The 20,180-nt window shown below is 43.0% G+C and overlaps 1 protein-coding gene and 1 long non-coding RNA gene across 6 annotated transcripts in view; one reads left to right on the forward strand and one right to left on the reverse strand.

Moving 5' to 3' along the window:
• LOC139580992 (uncharacterized) overlaps window positions 1–20,180 on the reverse strand; it is a 587,892-nt gene that overhangs the window by 275,923 nt on the left and 291,789 nt on the right. The gene's annotated exons all lie outside the window — the stretch shown is intronic.
• The window catches only part of LOC139580985 (vesicle transport through interaction with t-SNAREs homolog 1A-like), a 170,193-nt gene that overhangs the window by 50,951 nt on the left and 99,062 nt on the right, over window positions 1–20,180 (forward strand). For all 5 annotated transcript variants that reach the window (XM_071410217.1, XM_071410215.1, XM_071410219.1 and 2 more), the window contains one exon: window positions 10,104–10,188. In XM_071410217.1, coding sequence (XP_071266318.1) covers window positions 10,104–10,188 — 85 coding nt within the window. The remainder of the gene's footprint in view (window positions 1–10,103; window positions 10,189–20,180) is intronic.

Consider the following 20,180-nt stretch of genomic DNA (forward strand, 5'->3'; position numbering starts at 1 on the left):
AGCTGACCAGATTCCTCTTTTCAATTCTCATTCAGGAACAAGAACAAGACACATTCCTAATTGTCCACAGGAATATCTGTTGCTATCCATTGTTGCGATAAACAAAAATATACTTATGAAGATGAATTGGCCATGCTGAAGCAAATATTTTGGAGCATCGCTTTAGGCAACATGATATTTGCATTTCATCTGTCAAATCAAATGTATTTGTCACATGCTTGGTAAACAACTGGTGTAGACTAACAGTGAAATGCTTACTTACTGGTCCTTCCCAACAATGCAGAGAGAGAACATTTAGAAAAAGTAGAAAAGTAATAACATGTAATAATAAAAGTAATAAGAAATACACAATGAGTAACAAAATCTGGGCTATATACACAGGTTACCAGTACTGAGTCGATGTGCAGGGGTACGAGGTAATTGAGGTAGATACAGATATGTACAAATAACTAGGAACAAAGTGACTAGGCAATTGTATAGATGATAAACAGTAGCGGCAGCTTATGTGAAAGCAAAAAATATATATAGTGCAAAAAGGGTCTGTGCTGGTTGTCCGGGTAGCTATTTGGTTAACTACTGAACTAAGTATTTAGTCTTATGGCTTGGGGGGGTAAAAGCTCTTCAGGGTCCTGTTGGTTCCAGACTTGCTGCATTGGTACTGCTTTCCATGTGGTTGCAGGGAACAATCTATAACTTGGAGTCTTTGACAATCTTTAGGGGCCTTCCTCTGACACCGCCTGGTATTCTTTTTTTTTTTACTAGGCAAGTCAGTTAAGAACAAATTCTTATTTTCAATGATGGCCTAGGAACAGTGGGTTAACTGCTTTGTTCAGGGGCAGAACAGCAGATTTGTACCTTGTCAGCTCAGGGATTTGAACTTGCAACCTTTTGGTTACTAGTCCAACGCTCTAACCACTATGCTACGCTGCCGCCCCAAGAGGTCCTGGATGGCCAGGGAGCTCGCCCCCAGTGATTTACTGGGCCATATGCACTACCCTCTGTAGTGCCTTGCGGTCTGATGCCAAGCAGTTGCCATACCAAGCGGTGATGCAGCAAGTTAAGATGCTCTCAATGGTGCAGCTGTAGAACTTTTTGAGGATCTGAGGGCCCCATGCCGAATCTTTTCAGCCTCCTGAGGGGGAAGAGGTGTTGTCATGCCCTCTTCACGACTGTGTTGGTGTGTGCGGACCACAATAGACCCTTAGTGATGTGGACACAGGGGAACTTGAAGTTCTCAACCCGCTCCACTACAGTCCCATCAATGTGAATGGGGTCGTGCCCGGAACTCCGTTTCCTGTAGTCCACGATCAGCTCCTTTGTCTTACTATCATTGAGGGAGAGGCTGTTGTCTGAGCTTGTGTGTGCTTGTGTTTTAAGGGCGTCTGTGAATGTGTATATGCAGGATTCTTAGCATTTGTGAATGTTTTTGTTGTATTTCATACCATTTCTATCAAAGCCTCCATTCACGTCCATTCATAATTTAGAACCCTCACTACTGTTCTCTCCAGACTTCTTTCATTTGCTTTTGTTTCCCCTTCCCTCCACCTTGACACAGTGCTTTTCCACACAGTGCTTTTCCCAGTTGCCCCAGGTCAGGAGACACCTTTCGTTACCTCACCTGCTTTTCCCCTTTGGAACGCACTGCTATTTAATTTGGTTTGATTCGCGCCCTCTTCACCATCACAACCCTTCTGTCTACTCCTTTTTCCTCCCGTTCTTCCTGCTTTTGAATCAAAGGCTGGCGCAGCTTATACACACTTAAGCCCCCTTTTAAAAACTATACTTTTTCCTCAGCTGGAAAACATGTTTAAATATTTAGCACCCATATTCACAGCTGTTTGACACTTGTAATTCCTCGTCTTACAAGTCCCAAACAAACCGCGGAGAAGATCACACAGTCAGTCTGAATCACAGCTGTCATCAGTATTCACTTCGACTCTCCCCCCTTATTGAAATAATAAGGAATCATCTGAACTTTGGAAAATGGTGATAGTAACCACTGGTGTTTGATATTTAATAAAAGGCAGCAGAAAATGGAAGGAAGACATATTTTGAGCTGCGGCTGCATTGTTCTGGGGCTGTCTGTTAATAACTTACAACTGAAGTGCGGTTCTCCAACGGGGGGGGGGAGGGGACAACAAAAACAAATCCAATTTTTATAGTTCCTAAGAAGGTCTTTGTTTCAAATGTAGGTGTCAGATAAAAAGGCATACGCGGAAATGGGGAAGGGGCGCGCACCAATGCACTCGCAGACGCACAATATTTATCATGGACTGTTTTTAAATCACTTGATGTTTAGCTGCATGAGAAGAAAAATTATTTCGATAACAGGCCATTATTTCTTCAGGAGGCACGGTATATGGAAGGTATTTATTTATAGGTCAATGTGTATGCGTCTGTGTATATGCATCCCTATGTGTGTCTGCGTGTATGAGTGCTCGTGTTTGTGTGTTTATTCTTGTGATGTCTTGGTGACTCGGCTCCTCTGTCAAAGCCACAGGGGTAAAGGCTTGATATTGTCTGTTGTAGCTCACCAGGAGTGGCCAGCAACTTGGCACTTTGTTTAAATGAGTAGCAGGGAAGATTCTGACACTGACTGGGTGGCTTAGGGAAATGCACAAAATCACATTTCTGAAGGGAGAAATTCTGCCCTTAGTCCGTCCTCTTGTCCCATTGCATAAGTAGAGAGATGGTTGTACAGATACAATAAAATGGTTTATGTTGTTTTCTAATGTAGGTATTAGGTTATGGATTTGGGACTGGTTTAGTACTCATACCTATAAATGCATTTGAAACCTGTTTTGTGTACGCGGACCACCCTAGTTTTCCGCCTAGTTCGCTATATATACAAAAGTATGTGGACACCCCTTCAAATTAGTAGATTTGGCTATTTCAGCCACACCCGTTGCTGACAGGTGTATAACATCGAGCACAGAGCCATGCAATCTCCAAGGACAAACATTGGCAGTAGAATGGCCTTACTGAAAAGCTCAGTGGCTTTCAACGTGGCACCGTCATAGGATGCCACCTTTCCAACAAGTCAGTTCGTCACATTTCTGACCGGCTAGAGCTGCCCCGGGTCAACTGTAAGTGCTGTTACTGTGAAGTGTTACTTTCACGTCACCCCGCTCCTCCGCTCTCTCCACTGGCTTCCAGTTGAAGCTCGCATCCGCTACAAGACCATGGTGCTTGCCTACGGAGCTGTGAGGGGAACGGCACCTCCGTACCTTCAGGCTCTGATCAGGCCCTACACCCAAACAAGGGCACTGCGTTCATCCACCTCTGGCCTGCTCGCCTCCCTACCTCTGAGGAAGTACAGTTCCCGCTCAGCCCAGTCAAAACTGTTCGCTGCTCTGGCACCCCAATGGTGGAACAAACTCCCTCACGACGCCAGGTCAGCGGAGTCAATCACCACCTTCCGGAGACACCTGAAACCCCACCTCTTTAAGGAATACCTAGGATAGGATAAAGTAATCCTTCTAACCCCCCCCCCTTAAAAGAGTTAGATGCACTATTGTAAAGTGGTTGTTCCACTGGATATCATAAGGTGAATGCACCAATTTGTAAGTCGCTCTGGATAAGAGCGTCTGCTAAATGACTTAAATGTAATGTAAATGTAAGTGGAAATGTCTCGATGCAACAACGGCTCAACTGCCAAGTGGTAAGAAAAACAAGCTCACAGAATGGGACCGCCAGTGCTGATGTGCGTAGCATGTAACAATCGTCTGTCCTCTGTTGCAACACTCACTACCGAGTTCCAAACTGCCTCTGGAAGCAACGTCAGCACAAGAACTGTTCGTCAGGAGCTTCATGAAATGGGTGTCCATAGCCGAGCAGCCACACACAAGCCTAAGATCACCATGCGCAATGCCAAGTGTCGGCTGGAGTGGTGTAAATCTCGCTGCCATTGGACTCTGGAGCAGTGGAAACACGTTCTCTGGAGTGATGCTTCACATCTGGCAGTCCGACGGACAATTCTGGGTTTGGCGGATGCAATAAGAACGCTACAGTACCTGCCAAATGCGTAGTGTCAACTGTAAAGTCTGGTGGTGGAATAATGGTCTGGGGCTGTTTTTCATGGTTCAGGCTAGGCCTCTTCGTTCCAGTAAAGGGATTTTTTTGTTTGTATTATACCCCCATTTTTCTCCACAATTTCCGATCTTGTCTCATCGCTGCAACTCCCCAACAGGCTCAGGAGAGGCGAAGGTGGAGTCATTTGTCCTCTGAAACATGACCCACCTAACCACGCTCCTTAACACCTGCCAGCCAAACCCGGAAGCCAGCCACACCAATGTGTTGGAGTAAACACCGCTCAACTGGTGACCGGAGTCAGCCTGCGAAGTCTTAATGCTACAGCATTCAGTGACATTCTAGACGATTCTGTCCTTCCAACTTTGTGGCAACAGTTTGGGGAAGACCCTTTCCTGTTTCAGCATGACAATGCCCCCGTGCAAAAAGCGAAGTCCATACAGAAATCGTTTGTGTATGGACTCCTTGTGGCAGGCCCCCAGCCTGCCACAAGGAGTCACTAGAGCGCGATGAGCCAAGTAAAGCCTCACCGGCCAAACCCTCCCCTAACCTGGACGATGCTGGGCCAATTGGGCGCCGTCCTATGGGACTCCCGGCCACAGCCAGTTGTGGCACAGCCCGGGAATTAACCCGGGTCTGTAGTAACGCCTCTAGCACTGGGATGCAGTGCGCCACTCGGGAGGCTCAGTGAAGCGAAGTCTTAATGCTACAGCATTCAGTGACATTCTAGACGATTCTGTCCTTCCAACTTTGTGGCAACAGTTTGGGGAAGACCCTTTCCTGTTTCAGCATGACAATGCCCCCGTGCAAAAAGCGAAGTCCATACAGAAATCGTTTGTTGAGATAGGTGTGGAAGAACTTGACTGGCCTGCACGGAGCCTTGACCTCAACCCCATCAAATTGGAACACCGAGCCGGGCCTAACATCAGTGCCAGACCTCACAAATGCTCTTGTGGCTGAATGGAAGCAAGTCCCTGCAGTAGTGTTCCAACATCTAGTGGAAAGCCTTCCCTTATAGCAGCGAAGGTGGGACCCACGCCATATTAATGCCTGTGATTTTGGAATGAGATGTTCGACTAGCAGGTGTCCACATACTTTTGGTTACTTTCCTGTTGGTTGGTTTATATCTCTGGCTGAAGTCGTTATATGACCGGTGATGCGGTGTCGTTGCTGGATCTGTGCCGGCTGGGCTGCACTCTCACCCCTTCCTTCAGGTTACGTCAGCGTCAAACCTGGCTGGGCGCATTATTCTAATGACCCCCCTCCCACCCCACAACCGCTACCACCAGCACATCCCCGAATAACCCCCCACCGAAAAGTAGACAGAACGAGGGAGAGAGAGAGAGAGATAGCGGGAGAGAGAAATTCAGGGAAATGCTTTGAAGTGGCTTTTCACCGCAGCGAGTCTGCTGGCCGTCTCCCCGAGACGTGTCACCTTTGCCGAGAGGGAATAGGAAAATCACGTTTCGAATGGTAATGATAACATACTAATCACTTGAGCTCTTTGAAGAACGGGGGAGTGAGCTACTCTGTCAGTATCCCCGGCTTCCTTGTGCTCCGAGGCACACAGGCACAGCCATGGTCTAGGACGTATTAGCTTAAGCGTTGCATGTCAATACGTCCCCTCCATCTCCGCCGATCCATAGGGGCTCATTAAGCCGAGCTGACTCCCTTCTCTCTCCCCGCACGGCGCGCATCGGCACACCACCGTCACACTGCACACCCAGACACCCGCCAACCCCCTTCTCTCTCTCCCTCCTCTCCACCTCACTCTCTCCCACCAACATCCTCCGCCCCTCCCTCCCTTTAACTATTAAAAGTATTTCTGCAGTTTTAAATGACATCTGTCAACCACCAAGGAGAAGACGAGTAAAAAAATAAATAAAAAATGGAGGCATTTTTTTTCTTCTCTGTTCCCATCCCTCTGATTGTCAAAGTTTGAAAAGTGGGATGTCGTCTTATTTTATCTATTTTATTTCCTTGGAGTGATTAGCTGGTACACATCTTTGACAGGTTAACTAGAACTAGAGATTCCAGCGCTCCTCTCTCCCTCTTTCAAAACGGGTGGAAACCCCTTTCAGAGAGTTACCATTCATCTGAGTGGTGGATCTATGGTACGTCTATGGTAGCCTTGTTGGGCTTGCATAACATAACTCGTGTTAAAAGGGTTTAAAACGTCACACATGTAGGTTCAATAAAGACATGACTACTGAAAGACTGGAGAATCCCAAGGCAAATTACATATATGTAGGCCTAGATGTATAATTGAGTTCAGGTTATTATAAAAGATGGTACAACCCTTGACTGTGACTTTTCCGCATATCTATCTGAATGGCTTGTTAGGACCATTTATAATGTAATAATACAATGACATTGAATGTGGTGATTAGCAAGACAATTATATTTATATTAACGCAGCTCATTTTACGAAACATATTTCTAGCTTTGCGAACACGACAGTGGTTAAATATGTTTTTGTGAATGTGAAAACATTTGTGACTCCACGGATTGATTACATTTGTGACCAGCGTTTTACGCATTTGTGTCTCTCTTTACATTTGTGAGTTGTGTTTTACGGTCAATTTGTGCAGATTAATGATCTGGCATCCAGATTTGGAGATCTTCAATTATCTTAAAAATAAATAAATAATAATCCTAGCTTTCTTTCCTCCTTTCCTTGCTCCCTTTCCTTCCCTAGCACCCTTTCCTCGCCTCCTTTACTAGTTCCCTTTTCTCCTTTCTTAGCCTATTTCCTTTCTCCCTTTCCTTCCTTTCCTCCCCTCCTTAGCTTTCCTAGCTCCCTTTCCTTGTTTCCTTTCCCAGCACCATTTCATTTCCTCTTTTCCTAACTCCCTTTCCTAGCAAAGGAGGAAAGGAATATATGAAAGGCGGAAAATAAATGGGGCCAGGAAAGGAAACAAGGAAAGGAAATGGGGGGAAGCTAGGAAATTATAGAATAAGAGGGAAAGGGAGAATGGTAAAAGGCTAGAGAAGGAAAGTGAGCCAGGAAATGAGGAAAGGATGCTAAGATGGGAGGAAAGAGAGTTAGGAAAGGATAGAATGAAAAGAGTGCTAGGAAACAAAGAAGAGGAAAGGAAGCCAGGATACCAAATGGATGCATTTCTAACAGTAAGTATGTGATATATTTGTTTTTATTATATTTTTAAGAGAACTGAAGATCTCCTAATCTTGATGCTGTGTCATTAATATGCACAAACTGATCCATAAAATGCAACTCACAAATATGTGGGGCAACTCACAAATGTAATTAAAGTCACAAATATACTGATTAAAAATATAAATGCATCAACTTCAAAGATTTTACTGAGTTACAGTTCATTTAAGGAAATCTGTCAATTGAAATAAATAAAGTCCTAATCTATGGATTTCACATGACTGGGAATGCCAATATGCATCTGTTGGTCACAAAAAAATGTAGGGGCGTGGATCAGAAAACCAAGTCTGTGTCTGGTGTGACCACCATTTGCCTCATACAGCGTGACACGTCTCCTTCGCAGAGAGTTGATCAGGCTGTTGATTTGTTGCCTGTGGAATGTTGTCCCACTTATCTTCAATGGCTGTGTGAAGTTGCTGGATATTGTTGGGAACTGGAACAAGCTGTCGTACACGTCGATCCACAGCATTCCAAACGTGCTCAATGGGTGACATGTCTGCCATGGAAGAACTGGGACATTTTCAGCTAACAGAAATTGTGTACAGATCCTTGCAACATGGGGCCGTGCATTATCATGCTGAAGCATGAGGTGATGGCGGCGGATGAATGGCACAACAATGGGCCTCAGGATCTCATCACGGTATCTCTGTGCATTCAAATTTCCATTGATAAAATGCAATTGTGCTCGTTGTCTGTAGCTTATGCCTGCCTGCCTACCCATACCATAACCCCATCGCCACCATGGCGCAATGTGTTCACAACGTTGACATCAGCAAACCACTCACCCACACAACGCCATACACGTGGTCTGCTGTTACATGAGGCCGGTTGGACGCCAAATTCTCTAAAACAACGTTGGAGGCGGCTTATGGTAGAGAAATGAGCATTCAATTATCTGGCAACATCTCTGGTGGACATTCCTGCAGTCAGCATGCCAATTGCACACTCCCTCAAAACGTGAGACATCTGTGGCATTGTGTTATGCAACAAAACTGCACATTTTATTGTCCCCGGCACAAGGTGCACCTGTGTAATGTTCATGCTGTTTAATCAGCTTCTTGATATGTCACACCTGTCAAGTGGATGGATTATCTTGGCAAAGGAGAAAGGCTCACTAACATGGATATAAACAAATTTATGCACACAATTTGAGAGACAGCTTTTTGTGCGTATGGAAAATGTCTGGGATCTTTTATTTCAACTCATAGAACATTGGACCAACACTTTACATGTTGCGTTTATATTTTTGTTCAGTGTACATAAAATGCAGGTCATAAATGTAATCCGTGGCGTCACAAATGTTGTCCCATTTCTAAAATGTGCTCTTAATCCAACGAATGTATTTGCTAAGCATCATTTGTTTTTTGTTAACGTATGCTTTTAGATCATGACATATGTTTGACTGGGATTTTTATTTAAATGTTGCATTCTGTATTTGCAAAGCCAATTTTTTGTTGTTGTTTATGACTCACTACTCAACCACTTCTAACAGGGGCCAATATGTATGGAAAGTTTTGTTCAAATGGAAAAGGGTGCGGTCAAAACAGGGATTGAAATCAAACTGAACGACCTGTCTTTCAGAAGGGAACGGCTCGGGGCGGATGTTGGCCATGTCATTCACTGATATTGTTGATGCCAAATATAACATTCTATTACAACTCCTACCAGTGTCTAGATAAACAAAACACCTCTGTCGTTGAAAAATGATCAAATCAATCACTTGCTTATTTAAGAAACAAGTATCAAGTACCTTGATACCTCTTTTAGAACTGCTGTATATCGTTTCAATGGGCAGCCGTGTCAGTTGTTGATACCTATGAGTATGTCAACATACAGTGCACTCTGTGTGCAAGGCTTGATATGCTGTTGTGAAGATGGATTCTGTAACTGGATCTCGTGTTTGTAAGGATTACTGTTAGTCTATACAAGGATAATCTAGTATTGTAAGTAGCCGATACTGACTGGTCAGCACCGGTATAGGTCTGCTAAACATGTCATGTTTGCACATGCCGTTTAAGAGTACCTACAATCCATTATTGTCAATATATCTCAGTGTCCATTTGTTTAGGATGTAGCTGTCACTGGTCCTTGTTTATATGATTGCATGGTACATGTCGCTGATGTGTTGTGTTGTGTATTCTGCTATTTGTTTTCGTGCTTTCTGTTTATTCAGCCTTCAGTAATTATGTTAGGCTATTGTTGCATTCTTTTTACGTAGCACACTTCCAAATTCGTTGGCGTGATATGGTCCTATGGTCACTTCCTGAAGTGGTCTACTTGGTCTGTCATCATCCATTTGCCACACCAGTAGAAATTTTGAGAAAGCAATATCTTTCTTATGTACCATAACCAAATACATTAGGAGAGTAAATGTGTTTGATTTCCACTTTAATGAGGGTTTTCTCCTTAATTCCAGAGCCATCGCCTTGACAGGTTAATTCTTTTTTGAACTTGAAAGCTGCAAATGATAATTTATTACATCTCAATCAGCTCTTCCTCCCTCCCTCAACTTTGCCCTCCACGCTAAATGTGAAGTAATTACTTGCAGTAGACTGAACAAGACGAGGAGGGGAAATAAAAATTCAAAAAAGAGAAGAACCTTCTGGTGATTCTTATTTTAATATTGATTAAGAATAGATACTTTATTGTACTTATAGTATTCTTATTTTTTTTTTTGCAGTAACAACTGTGCGATTATGCCCCCCAACTCAACATGCATGTTACCGATATTTCACCGGCTACACATGGTTGTTAATGAAGAATATTGGAACTGGCCATTGCTGTTGTGGTCGTAGTGGTGGTCTGTGTTTTGGTGACAGTGTTGAGATGTTTCTCTGAAACGCTTCCCAGCCCTCTCAATCATAATTTTTCTGTCTCGTTTTTCTCCAATTTGTTTTAGAGAGCACATCTGTTGGACAACACAGAGAAGCTGGAAAGGTCATCTCGGAGGCTGGAAGCTGGCTACCAGATAGCAGTGGAAACCGGTATGCATTCTGTTTGGATGGAAGGGGGGGGGGGGGTGTGAGTGACAGCAAATTGTCTCGCTCGTACGTGAGGTGGATAGAGAGAGAGAGGAAAAAACTCCTTGACGACTGGTGACATTTTCAGGAGCACATCAAAGGCAGGCAAGGGAGAGAGAGGTGTACGGGCGACAGAGCAGGCGCCGCTGCTCCTCGTTTGGCTCCTGGGAAAAACACACGCTCTTCTCCCCTGCATCTGCGCGCGTGTATGTGTGTGAGTTGTTTTTTTTATAGCGCCAAAAAGACAGGGGTCTACTGAAATAAACAACATCAGCGTTTCCTCCACTAGTTCTTAATTTAGAGACCCAAACAAACCACAAAAAACATCACTGAATACATGGCCATCTAGAACAGAAAGTAATGTGTTTTCCTCATTACCAAGGTTAGTTTTTTTAAATCTTTAAATATGGAGAAATTATCTCGTTTGGATTTTAAATAGATTAAACCAGTTATTCGCTTTTTCTCGTCCTGACAGTCACAACATTATTGAGTCACAGTGTATTCCTTGGAGAGATATCAAAGCTCATTCTTGAAGTATCAACTGGCTTTCTGTGGCTTCCGCTGTAGTTTTGAAAAAGTTTGTTCATTTACACTATAATGGAGGAATGGCGCGCGTGTGACATCGACAGATTTAATCATTCACGTCGAGAAAGGGGTGCACAGACCACTGCCTTTTGATGTTCAGTAAGTAGAACTCACAAATTCATAAATACAATCTGCATTCTCTGCTTAAAAATGTCGTTTCATATGATTCTCTGATGATCTCCGAGACGTATATTATTCTTGTTTTCCCCGTGTCGAACTCTGTGGCAGACCCTATTTTGATTCCATTCGGTCACGTATTTCAGTTGAATGGCTCTTTTTGATGGTTTGTCTAGTGCGTTGGTTGGTGTTAAAGAAATGGTCCGTGTTCTACCCGTGTTCTGTACCTCCCGGGCCCATTACTTTCCACAGTAAGGGCTAGTCATGCGCCCTCTGAACCCTCATCTGCTCTGTTTGTGCGGCTAACTGAGAACAATGGTTGTTTATCCTGGTCTCACACACACTGCTCACTGCTCAGGTCTACACCAGCAGTGAGTTGTTTGGGGTTTGGTGGGGTGTGAGCCTTTGTCACCTCGTGTTTAATCTGTGACCCCCCCCTCACCCTCCTGTCGGTCCCGGCCCTCCGCTCAGATGCACAACCTGAAACGACAAATGCTCAGGGAGAACCAACGCTGAGAGGCAACAGCCGAGTCACGTTGGGAACACTGTCAGACCACAGACAACAAACAATCTTAGAACTCAAATGTGTTGAGACCCCAGACATGTGAAAAATGCAGTGCCTTCAAAAAGTATTCACACCCCTCGACTTTAAAAAAAATCTTGTTGTATTTACAGCCTGAATTAAGCGTTTATTACATTTACATTTTGTGTCACTGGTCTACACACAATACTGCATAATGTCAAAGTGGAATTATGCTTTTAGAAATTAATCAAAAATGAAAAGCGGAAATGTCTTGAGTCAATAAGTATTCAAACGCTTTCTTATGGCAAACCTAAATAAGTTCAGGAGTAAAAATGTGCTTACGTAGCATGATTTTTGAATGACTATGTCATCTCTGTACCCCACACATGCAATTATCTGTAAGGTCCCTCGGTCGAGAGGTGAATTTCAAACACAGATTGAACCACAAAGACCAGGGAGGTTTTCCAATGCCTCGCAAAGAAGTGTAGATCGGTGACAATAATACAAAATAAAAAATATTCTAAAACATACATCCTGTTTGCATCAAAGCACTGAAGTAAAACTGCAAAAAATGTGGCAAAGAAATGTACTTTAAGTCCTGAATAAAATGCGTTATGTTTGGGGCAAATACAACACATCACTGAGTACCGCTCTTTATATTTAGTACCATATCTTTATATTTTCAAGCATGATGGTGGGTGCATCATGTTATGGGTATGCTTGTCATCGGCAAGGACTAAGGAGTTCTTTAGAATAAAAAGAAACTGAATAGATATAATCCTAGAGCAAAACCTGGTTCAGTCTGCTTTCCAACAGACACTGGGGGACAAATTCACCTTTCAGCAGGAAAATGACCAAAAACACAAGGCCAAATATACACTGGAGTTTCTTACCAAGAAGACATTGAATGTTCCTGAGTGGCCTAGTTACAGTTTTGACTTAAATCGTCTTGAAAATCAATGGCAAGACTTGAAAATGGCTGTGTAGTGATGGTCAACAACGAACTTGACAGAGCTTTAAGAATTGTTCAAGTAATAATGTGCAAATATTGTACAATCCAGGTGTGCAAAGCTCTTAGAGACTTACTCAAATAGATTCAGAGCTGTAATCCCTGCCAAAGGTGATTCTAACATGTATTGACCCAGGGGTGTGAATGCTTATGTACATGAGATTTTCAGTAAACCTTGTTTTCACTTTGTCATTATGGGGTATTGTGTGTCAATTGTAATACTTTTTTGAATTCAGGCTGTAACACAACAAAATGTGGATTAAGTCAATGGGTGTGAATACTTTCTGAAGGCACTGAGAACACCAACGTTGACTAGTGGTCATTCATCCCAGGTGGTTTATGAATTTATGTGGCCAACCAATGCTGCTTCAAGAACCTGCACTGCATATTTACATCGGTGGACAATCACAGCACCACGAGAAGACATGAAATTCAGTGGGGCAATCCAGCTAATGGATATTTTTGGTTTTGCAGTCATTTTGTTTAATGTTTTTCGTTGTATTTTACTGTTGACAAAATTCACGGAAGATTTTTGAAAGATTTTATTTTGTGCAGGTGCTCAATTCACTTGTTTGGCCTAGCAAACGCCCCATTCAGTTCTCTCACGTTCAAACTATAAGAGAAAATAATACAAGTATGTACCAGGCTTTTATTCATCGTTCTGACGCATGAACATTTCTACACTTTTAAGATGGCTTAAAATGGATAAAGGATATGCTTTGAAATGTTGAATGTCGGGATGGATATTGTCTTAAAAGGGTTAAACAATAGTAGGCTGTGCGTTGTGTTTGTCCAATCAAAGACTTACTCTGGTCATAAATATGCTGTTACACGACACAAACTCTTACTATGACGGAAAATTAAAGCATCCTTAGTGAAGAACAGTTAGTGTAGCTATTTTACAATAATTCAAAGTCGCCCTCCAAATCCACACAATATATAATTATGCCCCATAAGTACTGTAATTGACCAATGGAGAGAAAAAAATATTTAAAGACAGTTTCTCTTTTCTTTCAAAGAGAGAGAGATCCTGAACAAAGGCATAAAAAAAAGATGGCGCTCCAACTACTGCTTGCCCCCCCTTTACTTTGGCATCGATAACATTCCACTTAATGACCACAAATCAAAAAAGCCAGGGTACCATAAGGTCACTTTATAAAAAAGACGTCCTCTCAGTTCTTTGAAATGGTGAGTCTTCACAGAATATAATTTTAGAGAATTTATTTGAGCACTGTTTTTTTATTTTTTTTATTTCACGCTCTCCAGTGTATTTTGGAAAGCGCTGGCTTGCCAAGAGCACTGAAAGCCCTTTGAGGGATATTGAGAAGGCTCTGTGGACATCCCAAGCTATTTACCACACACACCCTTAAGAACCAGCCTCTGTTTGTCTCATAAATAAAGTATAGAACTTCATTAGTGGAGGGCACAGACTTAAAAGGCGCGCATATGAACATGCAGACGGAGGGCTAGCCTGTTTTAAAGAGAGCCCTAAGTACAGGAGGAGGGCATGTAGTTAGCCAATTTAAACGCATTTGAATCAAGGGTGTCTGCAAGCCCAAAATATGAGGAGGCTAGACTGACTCCAAATCAAAGAGGTCAGACTCTGAGGCACAATTTGACTTTGTGAAGATGTGAGAGGGGTCTGATTGGACATGTTTAGAGATGGATGGCATGTCAGATTCCATTTTGTAGATGTACTGAAGTGCTCTCTCCCCTTGATTAGAATCAATTGGAGAGGTAGAGGGTAGAGTTAGTTTTGTTTGCTGAGGGGCGATTAATACAATACTGGCTCCCTTTGAAGTGCATACACTTACAGTATACCTGAACACTATACACGTACATACTGTACTCAATTGATTATTGACCTAAAATAATACTTTTTGAGAAAATAAAGAGAAATACAATCACTCTGTTTAAACTTAAGATGCTTCTGGGAGTAATTTGTTTTGTTTAGCCTGTACCGGTGTATGTTTGTTAGATGGCACACGTTAGTGTTTTGAAGTAATATTTTTTCCCATCTATGATTTGACAGGCATATTATTGTACATGTATTGGATATTAATCATTAGAAAAAACAGAGGCCTCTAATCTTGGCGCCACCAAAATGTCAACCCCCTTTTCCTCTTTTAAAGCTCAGCAGTCGAAAACAAAGCAAAGCAACTGATACAAACCACAAAGTGGGCAAAACGAATAAAAGAGAAACTCAAGGGGCCAGCGATGAAGCCGATATCGCTCCTCGGCTCGCGGCCCCGGTGTCTGTGCTCTGATCGATGGGGGAAAATGAAATCAGCTCATTAGGGATTGATTTCAGCCCTGTTTAGATAAGCAGAGAGGGTCGGGGCCCGGCCCCTGGTGGCCCCTCGGCAGCCCAAAGTTCACTCTGTGCCAGGCAGAGAGCAGCACCGCAGGCCATCAACTTTATTAGCACTGAGATAAGCTGATTAGACCTTGTCAATCAAAGGTGCCAATGACTCAATCGACAGACCCGGCCTTTCTTTTTCTCCCTTTTCTTCCCTTCTCTCTCTCTCCCTCCCACTCTCAATCTCCCTCGCTTTTTATGATAAATCATTGAAGCGACCAACAAAGCAGTAGGCAGACATCGTGGGCTAAGCTAAGCAGCCCTGCAGTTGTCACCAAGGCGGACGTGCAGGGACCCTGTGATGATGTGACAACTGTATTACAGATTAGATCAATTTGTTTTAGAGCAGTTTGATTTCCAACTGCAGCGGTATTAAAAGTCGAGGGGAGGAGAGGGAGGGAGAGAGCATTGATTGTCGTCATCGAACATGACTCCAGCGGCAGAGCACAGGGTGTTGGGGACACAGATAACTAAATAGATAAATGATGGGGTGGAGAAATAAATAAATATGTTTTGTAAACATACAAAAAGACGTCGGCACTCGTTTGAAGCAAAGCATGGCTTTGAGACTTGCTGTGAGTCCATGGGTGCTGGAGTGCCTCAGTAACATGGCTCACGCTTGTCCCCGGCTTGCACGATCTCCCCCCTCCATCTTAGTCCTTTCTTTCTCTGTTTCTCTTCTCACTCTCTTAATTTCTCCCCGTTCTGTCTTAAGATCAGACTTTATCATTCTTTTGGTGTTTAGCCACGAAAGTGACGCTTGCGCTTCAAATCCTTTTTGGCTAAACACTTAGCAAATGACATAACAAGCTATATTTAGCAATACCCAGAAATCATTTTTAGGAACTGGCTTTCAACGTTGAATTTTCTTTTCTTGTTCTCTTCTTATGAGACAACACATTTATAACTGATGTTGACGGGTTTTGTGCTATTTGGTAACAGAGGACAAAATCTAACAAAAAATCTAACTATCTGTCAATACCATTTAGCGTCATTGTATCAAATCCAGCTACATTGGGTCTCGGGCAAAGAGAAAAAAAGGGAAGGGGAAAAAAGGTCATATTCTGCTAACTGGTATCATTTGTTATTTATCAGAGAATCTAGTTAGTCACAAAATAGTATACTTAAGTCTAATATTCCCTCTCCTCACAATGTTCATAATAGTGAAAATGTAAGTTACGAATCTGTTCATCTGTTGATTTCAATTTGAATAGCTTACATTGTGGTGTTGTTTACATGGTCCTCTTTGTCGTTGTTTGAAGGAAGTTTAGTTTATTAGGATCCCCATTAGCTTCTGCACACGCAGCAGCTACTCTTCCTGGCGTCCACAAAAAACGTACAAATACATCACAAAGTACAGAACGGTTATAGACAAGAACAGCAAAAGATATTACAGAAAAATACAAAGTAATACATTGTCAAGACACCAAGAAACTATTTACACACTATTCATATATGCATATTCAAATATTTATCTACAGTACAGTTATATTACATCTTTATAAAGAGGAGAGGCGCTGTGATACAATGTTTTTAAATTAACGTTTTAAAGCTAAATTAACAATAAAGTGCTTCACATGGTCTAGGGTGGGGTAGATTTTGTATTTACAAAATGTATTAAGACTAAATATTTTGCGTGTCACGTCCAAATGATAGAGCCAAGTTTATCCAAGAAGTAGTGAATTGATTAATACAATGTATTCAGATCATTTACACATACGTTGTGGCGTCTATGTCGAGATATACCCATTGTAGATCCCTTTCTTAGGAATGTAGGCTCTATCTCCACTTCTGCTTCAGCTTATTCATTCTGTGGCACAGTGTCATTTTAATATTTCAGTATGTTCTTGTTCATTTGTCTTTTATAAGGACAGTTTGCTAAAGTGGATTTCCTCGAGGTATAGCATATTCAATAACTTTCGTTTTTTGTAGTCTGATAAAATCTGAATGCTGTGGTGTTTCAAAAAGAATAGGAAGTTATTTGATAATTGTTTGATTCATGGCACTGAGAGATGGGATTAAAATATTTCACAGCTTGAGTTTGCAGTTAGGCAGAAAGGAGTCTTTTTATTAAATATTTTTTAAGTGGGAAATGTATTTGTCTTTTGTCTCAAGGAAAGAAATCAATTCTAAGAAATATAGACGGAATATAGCCCGAAACTGTATTTCCGACATATATACGCCTTAACGTATAGCCTAACATTTTGCTTTCAGTAAATCTACCCACGGGTAAGCTGTTTATCGGTAAACCCCCCCCGGCGGATGAAAGGCCTCGTAATAATGATTTTTTTCTCTCCTAATCGGGCCTTGTCAGCGAGGCGTCTTATCGTGGAGAGGAAAATGACACCGATCCTATCGAGAGCCCGAGTCCGAGTCGGAGGCGTGTGTCCCCCCACCCCCCCACCCCCCTCCCCCCCAATCATGGCCGGCCGTGGCCTCGCCATATCTAGCGCTGCCACAAACGGCGAGCGCCGCTTTTTTCTTGTGGACTTCAAAAACGACGCGAGTCATTAAAATTGCACCCGCGTTTGGCTGCGGGTGTCAGCCGCTCCAGAGCGAAAATGCGATGTGGGAAGAGGAGACTCGCTAAATGTGCTAATTCCTGCCTCACATGTTTACGGCTTAATTTTAATCGGTTTGAGGGAGGAGGAGGGGAGGAAAACTTTTTTTTGGGGGGGGGGGGGCAATGAGAACCTCACATTGAAATAAATCGCCATTATCTTTGACACCCTAGGACTCAGCTGTTCCAAGGATTTAGGGGTCCACTGGCAACGGTGTATATTGTGGCACACAAAAAGTGTTTACGCTTGAACTGTGGTAGCTAAGGTGCAATCGCTCGTTTCAGCCTGCACAGACAAAGGCCCGACTCGACACAATGGCCAGCCAGCATACAGACCCCTCAATGCAAGAGCTCAACCAACAGACTTGACTGTGTGTGGGGTTCATCTGTGTGTTTGCTTGTCTGTCTGTCTGTTGGTCCGCAGGTGTTTTTCGCAAGAATCCGACCTGCGACGTTAGCTCCAGTTAAGTGGACTCGTCGAGGCGGCCATATCAGAATGAAGCTAGGGAGATGTTTGTGTGAAATGAAAGTGACCCAGTCGTCATACATAGCTTTTCCAGAATTCAGGAGTGAACAGAATACTTCTTGCTCCAGTTAAGTTCTATTATTACTGCTAGCATAGCATCCTGTTAGCAGCCCATTTAGTCTGCATGGTGGTTGCTAACAAGGATCAACGGTGCTAAGAGAAAGCGGTGGATCTACAGTAATTAGACTTTTAGTAGAATGATAAGCTTCAACAAAGAGCAGGCTTCCTATCGACATAACGAGAGTCTTAAAGTAATGATTAGCCCATGAAGCTTAGACTGGAAGGATAGACCTCTGAGCATTTCTTCTTCTTAGTGCAGCATTGTAATAGGAAAGGTTTCCCCCTTCAAGTACAGAAGGCAACATTACCAAAAGAAGGATAAAACCCATGGAAGGTCAACAAATCATTCATTGGATTGATGTAAACATGAATACATTGGGAGGCAGTTTAATAATACAACAATGTATAAAGGCCCATTCTGATCAATGTTTAATTCAGCGGTGTCATTCATTATTACGTTGATATAAATGATACACAAGGCCACTTAAACAAAACAAATATTTATGAGGGAAAAAACTAAGTGCTCATATTACACTTTACAATGAACAATTGTTGGTGAACATGTTGATTTATAGTAATACCTGTTCACAATGTAGCCTGATCTCACATTTTCAAAAAGCACATTTAAAAAGGTAGACATTTTTATTTCAAACCACAAAACCAGCTTCTTTTCTGTTATTTCGAGGTTACAACCACTATAAAGATACCCCCCTCCCACCTCCCTGTACGCACAGCAGAAAGTGCAGCACTGACCTCGAAGTGACACACAGAGAGAGGAAGAGAGAGAGCTCAGAAAAGGGATGAGTGGGATTGCGTTAAAATGAACTGTTTCAGAAGGAAATGGGAGACAAAAGCGAGGACTCTGGGCCCCCATGGGCGCTTTAAAGAGCTGCTACATCTGAGGCACTGAAATATTAAAAAAAGAGAAGGGGGGGGGGGGAAAGAAGTGAAATTAAGTAAAGGAGAGGCAGAGAGGGAGAAGTGTGCCACCTTGTCAATACTAGTCCTCTGATGACAATGACACATTGATGACAGACAATTGATGCCAGTGAAAAGAGTAGGAAATAGTTTTTTAAAGAGCTATGCATGGGGAGTGAGAGACAATGCGATCAGTATATTTACACCTGTTATTTTATGTATTGATTAATTCAATATACACCAGTTAGCATCTTGCCCTCCTACCCCTTTACTCCTGTGGGTCAGTGGAGAGCATCTTCTATGATATGGAACCAACAAGCTTTGCTTTAGTGTAGTAGGTTTGATGTGTGTTTATTGTATATGAAGGCTAGTGTAGAATGCAGACACGTAACCCCCAGTCCCGGTGGCTGGGTGTAAGAACAGAGACCAGGCCTAAACGCTGTTTTTAGCCCCTCTCTACCTATAACCCTCACACACACACACACACACCGATACACACACCCACACACGTACAAATACTTTAAACACATTAACCCTCAGAAACACATGATTAGGCATCGCCGTCTGTCCCCTCTGTTTGCTCTCCTCCTGGTCGCCCTGAGGAGCGGGTCCCCACGCTTCCCCCCTCGGCCCCTCAAAAGAGCTTCCTCCTCGGCCACCCGATGCCCACGGACAGGGCGCCCGCGCGTTTAGGACGCCCGGGGAACATGAAACGGCCCAGCCCGGGATGTCAGCTGGTCGCCCCATCTGCCAATCAGTGGGACAGCAAGGCTTTTGTCTGGGGGGTGGGGGGGGGGGGGTTATGGAGACAAGTAGGGTGGGGATGGGAGGTGGAGGGCGGGGTTGACGTTGAAGTGCAAACAGCCACCACCACCGTGTGTCTAGCTGAGATAGGGATAGTAAGATGGGAGCATAGTGCTGGAAACTAGACACACAATAGGTTATGACTAGTGTGGGTCGTTGTTTTGTTGTTGTTTGCGACACTGCCATATTCTTGTAATGGAAGTGCATTCTATTGTCAACATGGCTGTTGGTTTCTGGCTCATACACACTGTATGAAGAACAGCAGAATGTCACCTGCTATAGCTGTGATAAGTACACCAACAAACGTTTTCCAGTTTGGATACTCCGTTCTTTGTCGTTATGTGAATTTGAATGACAATGCAGTACAGTTTTTGAGGGACGTAGATGTGTGAAAAAGATTGTCCTACCGAATAGAGTAACTTAATTGGTCTCAATCAAAATATGACTTTCCTTTTTTATGGAAATCACTGTTGGCACTCGTCTGAAATGAATTTC

The sequence above is a fragment of the Salvelinus alpinus genome, chromosome 7, assembly GCF_045679555.1.
Source record: "Salvelinus alpinus chromosome 7, SLU_Salpinus.1, whole genome shotgun sequence".
NCBI classification, from domain to species: domain Eukaryota; kingdom Metazoa; phylum Chordata; class Actinopteri; order Salmoniformes; family Salmonidae; genus Salvelinus; species Salvelinus alpinus.